General features: G+C 47.3%; 1 protein-coding gene across 1 annotated transcript; it reads left to right on the top strand.

Annotated features, from left to right (window-relative positions):
* Positions 1–1,034: 1,034 nt before the first annotated feature.
* HTR1A (5-hydroxytryptamine receptor 1A) lies at positions 1,035–7,026 on the top strand. Its single transcript, XM_043591125.1, has one exon. It carries the CDS (start codon positions 2,899–2,901, stop codon positions 4,165–4,167), a length of 1,269 nt encoding a protein of 422 aa, XP_043447060.1. The 5' UTR covers positions 1,035–2,898; the 3' UTR covers positions 4,168–7,026.
* The last annotated feature ends 552 nt before the right edge of the window (positions 7,027–7,578 follow it).

The raw sequence follows: 7,578 nt of genomic DNA, 5'->3' as shown, positions 1-7,578 counted from the left end.
AATGCCAGAGCTCATGAATATTATTAATTCCAGATTGAAATCATTTTAGCTTTCCTGAAAAGGAAAAAACAAAATTTTCACTTATTAAACCATTTAGGATCCAATAGATGAATGCATACTGCTGGCTGACATATTTATTGACATACATTTGTATGCACTAAATTTGACACATTCCTATTCAAGGATGTCTTTGATATGCATACATTTACTTTTTAAATTTTAAATTTCTTGTATTTTACTCTTTATTTATGTTATCAACTCTATTTCCAAAATTTCATCTTTGAAGAATCCAGATTTTAATTATTTTCCTTTTATAATTGTTGGATCCACAAATATACTTTAATAAAGCTATTTAGTTCTGTTTTTGTGAGGATATGTTAAAAGGGAGAATGAACACCTTCACAAATCTTAAAAAAGACATCTTCAGAGTCTGTAGCCAGTATTGCTGTGTATACTTATCTCTTTCTTTTTGATGCCATGAATCATTATAAATGTCAGGTTCATTATTGTGGCATGCTGAAATGATTGAGTGGGAACTGTGCCCAGCATCACATTGTAAAACAATCCATCCCCAAACACATTGCCCTGGACTGCATGCATCAGCCAAATTAGATTTTCTTTGACGCTTTGGTGATTGCTCTTTTGTTTGGTCTTGGAGAATTCAAAGCCATAAAATTCAGAGTTCAAATTTGAACACAATATTAATATTATTGCTATCTGTGGTGAATCTGTGCATGTTAACTAGAGTCATACCTGTCATATCTGCTTGTAGGATTGGATTCTGCACTTTTCCTTCACTCCAGTCCTGCAATCAGAATGTACAAGTGAACTTTGTTGTGCTATGTTTTTTTCTAGATTAGGAATCCCATTCTTTACTTATGTTCAAATGGGATTAAATTTGCCTTTCTCGGTAAAAGAAACAGCTTAGCAGCAACCCATGGTAGTGGATTCATTTTCTATGTTGTCAACCCCATTTGCAAAATCTGATACTCCCCCCACCCCCACCCTTGGTGAACATGTCCAAACGTATGAGCTCCAAAGTGCAGCCTTTGTTAGGACAAAACCAACACAGGTGAAGATGTCTACATAGGTCTATTAATACCCAGTTCCTGGATAGAATCTATGAATTGCTGATGCTGTGCGCTTTCAAAAAGAGCAGGAAAATAGAATAGGCTTGATATACAAGATTAAGAGCAAAATAGGGCCATAAAAGACATTTTTGGAGAAAATAGAAGATATACAAAATTCAATATTACTTTTTTTTTTAATAACCGTATTTTTCTTTCTTGAAGTTATGGGATTGCCACAATACTTGCTTAATTTCTGCAAGTCAAAGGTTTCTAGATGGCGCTCCAAAGCATTTGCCGGAAGGTGGCGACATAAGCCCTTGTTGCCTAGAGCTGTCCCAAGTGCTGAAGACAATTTCGGCGCTTAAGAGAAACCGCGGGCCAGCGACTAGGGGTTCCACCAAGTTCTCCCTAGAGGTTTGCAGGCTGTGATAAAAGAAGCAAAAGGCTGTATAAAACGTCCAACGTTTATTTACAGAACAGTGGCGAAAGATTCTCTTCTCTAAATTTACTCGCCACGAAGCTATGAAACATGGTAATGTTTATTGACATTAAAAAGGTAATGGTGATGGATAGGCGTATTTGTGTGTGTGTGTGTGTGTGTGTGTGTGTGTGTAATTCATACCGAATTGAGTTTTTTCTTCACTTTGACATGCTGCTATTTATCTGTCCGGTGACGCGCCCTTTAGAATCCCTCTCCCCGCTAATTCCCCAAGGTTACAAATAAATAAATAAATAAATAAAGCTACAGGAAACATCCTCCCCAAGGGAGTCAGGCTGAACTGTCAGATAATGAACAGGATGGCTTCTTTCATAAGCTAAAACACACTTCGTCTTCTTTCCATCAATTAACAATAATTTACAGACTAATCCAAGGGCTGTCTACCTACCCATTCAGGTTCCCTGTGGCTCCATTTCTCATTTCCTATTGTCACTCTGTGCTGCTAACTCTTCTTAACAATTTGACAGAAATATGAAGCAACGGATAGTTAGGATTGTTTTTTCCCCTTCTCTAGTTTGGCTGGGTGAGAGGCGGAGTTATATGTTGTAATATCGGTGTGACCAGCGGAGGATCCGGTGAAAGTGGATTCTGAATCTCTGCCGACAAAAAGGGGCTAGAAGGAAAAGACGCTTAGCTAGAGGGAGAGGAGGGCGGGGACCCAGAGGAAAGAGACACTCAGGGTTGGGGAAGTGTTAGGAGGGGAGGATTAGCGTAGGAGGGAGGGCCACCGTCGTAGCGTCGGAGCGACACAGAGGGATAAAGAAAGGGGAGTGAGAAGGAAGAGGGAGACTGAACGAGGGCTGAGAAGGGAGAGGGAGAACGGGGAGAGAAGGCTTAAGAGAAAGAGAGGAGACAGGAGGAGAGAGTGGCAAAGAGGAAGGGAGAGACGGAGGAAGAGACCACAGAGTGACCGCAGAGGACGAGGTTTCTCTATTCCAGATACTTCTAAGACCGAAGATTGTTTGCTAGTGGGGAGACTCCAGCTCCGGCAGCCAGTTGAGCAGCGGCAGAGTAAAATGGACAGTGAGAAACAGACGTTCCAGCCACCTCTCGGCCGCTCAGAGGTCCCAGAGCTGTTTTCTGGCGAACTCCTTTCCCCGCTGGAGTCTCGGAGCCTGCTGGACCAACGGAGCCCAAGGAGCTCCTAGAAGCTGCTCCTCGGAGATGCCCTCGCCGGAGCAGTAAGAACTTCCTGCTTGAGTCCCGGCGTTTCCTCCACCTGGAACTCCCCGGGGGGGAGAGAGGGGTAGAAGACCCCAGGGGGAGGGGCGAGGGGGATCCTAAGGCAGCTCTTTCTCCCCTCCCCCTCCCCCCGCTGGGCGCGCAGGCATGGATGTGCTCAGCCCTGGACCTGGCAACAACACCACCTTGTCCGAGGGTCCCTTCGGAACACGCGGCAACGCTACTGTCATCTCCGACGTGACCTTCGGCTACCAAGTGATCACCTCTCTGCTGCTGGGCACGCTCATTTTCTGCGCGGTGCTGGGCAATGCTTGCGTGGTGGCCGCGATCGCCCTGGAGCGCTCCCTGCAGAATGTGGCCAACTATCTCATCGGCTCGCTGGCTGTCACCGATCTCATGGTGTCGGTGCTGGTGCTGCCCATGGCTGCGTTGTACCAGGTGCTCAACAAATGGACACTGGGACAGGTCACCTGTGACCTATTCATTGCCCTCGACGTGCTGTGCTGCACCTCGTCCATCCTGCACCTGTGTGCCATTGCGCTGGACAGGTACTGGGCCATCACGGACCCCATCGACTACGTGAACAAGAGGACGCCCCGGCGCGCCGCTGCGCTCATCTCCCTCACTTGGCTCATTGGCTTCCTTATCTCCATCCCGCCCATGCTGGGCTGGCGCACCCCCGAAGACCGCTCAGACCCCGACGCGTGCACGATTAGCAAGGACCATGGCTACACTATCTATTCCACCTTTGGAGCCTTCTACATCCCTTTGCTGCTAATGTTGGTTCTCTACGGGCGCATTTTCCGAGCTGCGCGCTTCCGCATCCGCAAAACAGTCAAGAAGGTGGAGAAGAAGGGAGCAGACACCCGTTTTGGTGTGTCGCCAGCCCGGCAGCCCAAGAAGAGCGTAAATGGCGAGCCAGGGAGCAGAGAATGGAGGCAGGGCGTGAACAAGGCAGGGGGGGCTCCGTGCACCAATGGCGCGGTGAGGCAGGGTGACGACGGCGCCGCCCTGGAGGTGATTGAAGTGCACCGGGTGGGCAACTCCAAAGAGCACCTGCCGCTGCCCAGCGAGGCCAGTAGTATCCCTTGCGCCCCCGCCTCCTTCGAGAAGAAGAATGAGCGCAACGCGGAAGCCAAGCGCAAGATGGCCCTGGCCAGAGAAAGGAAAACGGTGAAGACGCTGGGCATCATCATGGGCACATTCATCCTCTGCTGGCTGCCCTTCTTCATCGTTGCCCTGGTCCTGCCCTTCTGCGAGAGCAGCTGCCACATGCCCACGCTTCTGGGCGCCATAATCAACTGGCTGGGCTACTCCAATTCTCTGCTCAACCCGGTCATTTACGCTTACTTCAACAAAGACTTCCAAAACGCGTTTAAGAAGATCATCAAGTGCAAGTTCTGCCGCCGAAGATGATGGACTAGTCGTCCGCAAGTAGGCCCGCCCCATCCTCTCTGCGTCCTCCAGCCCTCTGGAATCAACACCTCTGATAGCCTGCTACTTTTCCCGACTTTCTCAGTTGCTGGGTCCGCCGCTTCCAGATCTCCTCCCTCCTCCCCCTAATCCCCTGTCCCCTAATCCCTTGCTCGGAGGGTGTGCGCTTTGGGCAAAGAGGCCCCCAAAGGTGAGGCTGGAGGGCCTGGGAAACTACCTGGGTCTGTGAGAAGCGACCTTGGCTCACACTTTGGCGTCGGAATCAGTGTTGATCCTTGTAGTTGCCTCCTCCCTCTTCGGCACTCCACATCTTCGCGGCGGAAGTTTGAGCCTCAGCGGTTCAAGGCAAAAAAATCTACGCAGAAAAATAAACTGTACACCCAGCCGCCGCGCCCACTAACGGCTCCCACCTAATCGCCCCACTGCTAGAACTTGAATTTAAGGTTCAGAAGTTTGCTTCATTACCTAGTCCCAACCCTGGCCCGCACTCCTACCCTAGAAACTCACTTTTTTTTTTTTTTTCCAGCTTCATCCCTTCTTTCGAGCTTCCCTTTGCGCCCTCGCCAGTCCCTATGCATTGGTTTGCTAGTAGGGAAAGGCTGGAGGTTCTGTTTTCCCAGTGCCTGTGATGTCCCTGGGAATCCCCGCTTCCCTGTGTAGACTCGCTGAATAACTCTTTTGCGCACAGCCCCATGCTCTGTTTTCTTGGATTCCAAACAAGTGGCCACAAGCTGTCTCTTAGAGTGGACTTGTAAGTACAAGCAAGGCTGGGCCAGTGGGGGAGAGCGAGGCGGGAGTGAGGAACGATTGTATCCGTGCTTGCCTTCGTGTCAGCACTCACCAAAGAAACTGACAACCAGTGGGATGGGAGAACGGACTTCTGTTTGTATAGGCTGGTGGCGAGTCTGCACGTTCTGGCATCGCCACTTACCCACCCCGGGCCATGCCAGCCAGCCAAGGTGTGCGTGCTGGGGACCCCCAGCGGCCTAAAGGTTCGCGCGCCTACCCAGCCAGCTGCTGTCTGCTTTGCACTTGGCGCGCGCGCGCGCGGAGATGTAACCCAAACCAGAGCCATCCCTCCGCCTGCGCCGCGGAACGCGCAGAAGCGCGAATAAACAACACGGTTTGAGAAAGCGCGGGGAGCTAGGTCAGGCGGGAGGAGAGAGACCAAGGGAGGGAAAGAGGTGTTGGTGTCCGGCGCGCAGGCCGTCCTGCAGATGACGCTCCCCGTGGAACCTGAGAGGGCAGTTGCATCCACAGGATGCAGACTCTTTCCGCCTAATTCACCCCCTGTCCTGTTGGATAGTATAGTTCTGTTTAGCGCGTCCTAACGTTACATGGGATTTGTTCTGCAAGACGTCTGGGACACGTAGCTACTAGGACTTTGCTTTCCAAATAGGAATTCCGGGCTTCCAATCGAATGGGTCCCGATAGGTTTAGTACTGCCTGGAACCTCACAGGCGGTTACTTTAAATAATGGGACCCCAAAGACTAGTTAACTAGTTAGGGGTGCTCTCCCTTCGGAGTCCCCGAGAATCTTGTACAGGGTTATATTCGCTCCTTGGCCTGATGTGAGCCACAGGTCTAGGACAAACCGGTTTCTTGCCATTTGACTATGTGGAGCACTCCAAGCCTTCTCCCCCCAAAAGTTACTCTTTTGGCCTTGCCATTCCTGCTGAGAAACTAGTTACAATCTACTGCCCCCAGAAGGGAAGTTATTTTGGTGCTCCTTTGAATGTAAATTTCCATCCACAGGACTGGGATCAAGAGGTTTGTTAGTGAGATGTAGCCTCTAATTTTCTGATGAATGCCGGTTGTGTTTTACCGTAACTGCACAAAGTTATTGGTTTTTTCCGCCGTCTCCCTTCAACTCTACCTTTTGAATGATTGCGTCTGCTGTTTTGAGAACAGTGTTGCAAAAGTTGCCAATGGAAACTTCACTTGTGTTTATAATATTAAGAAGGTGAAAAGACAGTTCTATCACTGAAGCCATTTTATTGTTTGTCCGCTGAACAAAGCGTCCATTTGGTATCTTTTTCTCGTACCGAAACTGAGAGTGAGTATCATATCCCGTTAAAACAGAGAAAGTTTAAGAACTCTGGACACTCAGTGGATGGTTTGTTGATGCATAGGTAATGCTGATAAGGGGCTAAGGTGGAGCAAATAAGGTAGATATCTTCAGTCCAAAAATTATTCACTTGAAAATTCAATTTTTTTTTTGCTCACAATAATTTCAGTACAACTGTATGAAAAAAATGCACTTTCTGTATGTCTTCCTTAATTTTTTGAACAAATTATAGATACATATAAAATAATTCAAGCTCAAAATTTGCTTACCCAAATTATGCCTTGGCCAGCAAGTATTACATTCGAAGGGCTGAGTCCTCCATTTACTTGTGTCTTTTACAGCACTGTATGCCAATGGTTTCTGGACATTTATTCTTCCTGCTTTGGAGGAATTACGTGAAAATGGGGAAGGAGCATCCAACTGGAGTACAATTGCCAAGGCAATAGAGAAATTTGGGGAATAAGTGCATAGCAGTAAACAGCCCCTGATGCTTCTTATTTCTTTTAGTATTTGTATTAAGATAAAGTATATATGCATCAAAATTGGCCTTCACTCTTCTCTGTGACAATAAAAGACTTTATTAATGGTAATGCTACAATAAACTGATATCAATAATACATGCATCTTTATTTTAATCAGAATTACTGTCTACTTGTATTTATTTGTATTATTTAAAAATCAAAGTTAAAAAATACACTTGTCAGGAGAAGATTCTGCTATACAAATCAGGGATATGACACTTAGGGAAATAAATTCAGTTTTTAGTGCTGAAACTCAGTCTAAAGGAGTGATTTCTTTAAAAAAAAAAAACACAAAAATCCTATCTCTGAAAAGAGGAGGTCACATATGATCATTTAGCCACAAAACCATGAATTTTCCCTGACTGATACCTACAGTTAGGACTTAGACATTTGTCTAAGTAATATGGACAGGGCAGGGGACATGAAACAGAGAAATGCAGTCTCTGTAAAATCAAGGAGGCCCCATCCTGTCTTTTTATTTTTATTTTTTTTAATTTTTTTTAACGTTTATTTATTTTTGAGACAGAGAGAGACAGAGCATGAACGGGGGAGGGTCAGAGAGAGGGAGACACAGAATCTGAAACAGGCTCCAGGATCTGAGCTGTCAGCACAGAGCCTGACGCAGGGCTCGAACTCACAGACTGTGAGATCATGACCTGAGCCGAAGTCGGCCGCTTAACCGACTGAGCCACCCAGGCGCCCCCATCCTGTCTTTTTAAAGCAGTGGACAGTCTGACACCCCTCCTCTGTCTTCCCCACCACTTCCTGCTAGAGGAAAATGGCTTCACCTGGTTTCAAATAAAG

The sequence above is a fragment of the Prionailurus bengalensis genome, chromosome A1, assembly GCF_016509475.1.
Source record: "Prionailurus bengalensis isolate Pbe53 chromosome A1, Fcat_Pben_1.1_paternal_pri, whole genome shotgun sequence".
In the NCBI taxonomy this organism is placed as follows: Eukaryota; Metazoa; Chordata; class Mammalia; order Carnivora; family Felidae; genus Prionailurus; species Prionailurus bengalensis.
This window is presented reverse-complemented; position numbering and strand designations above follow the sequence as displayed.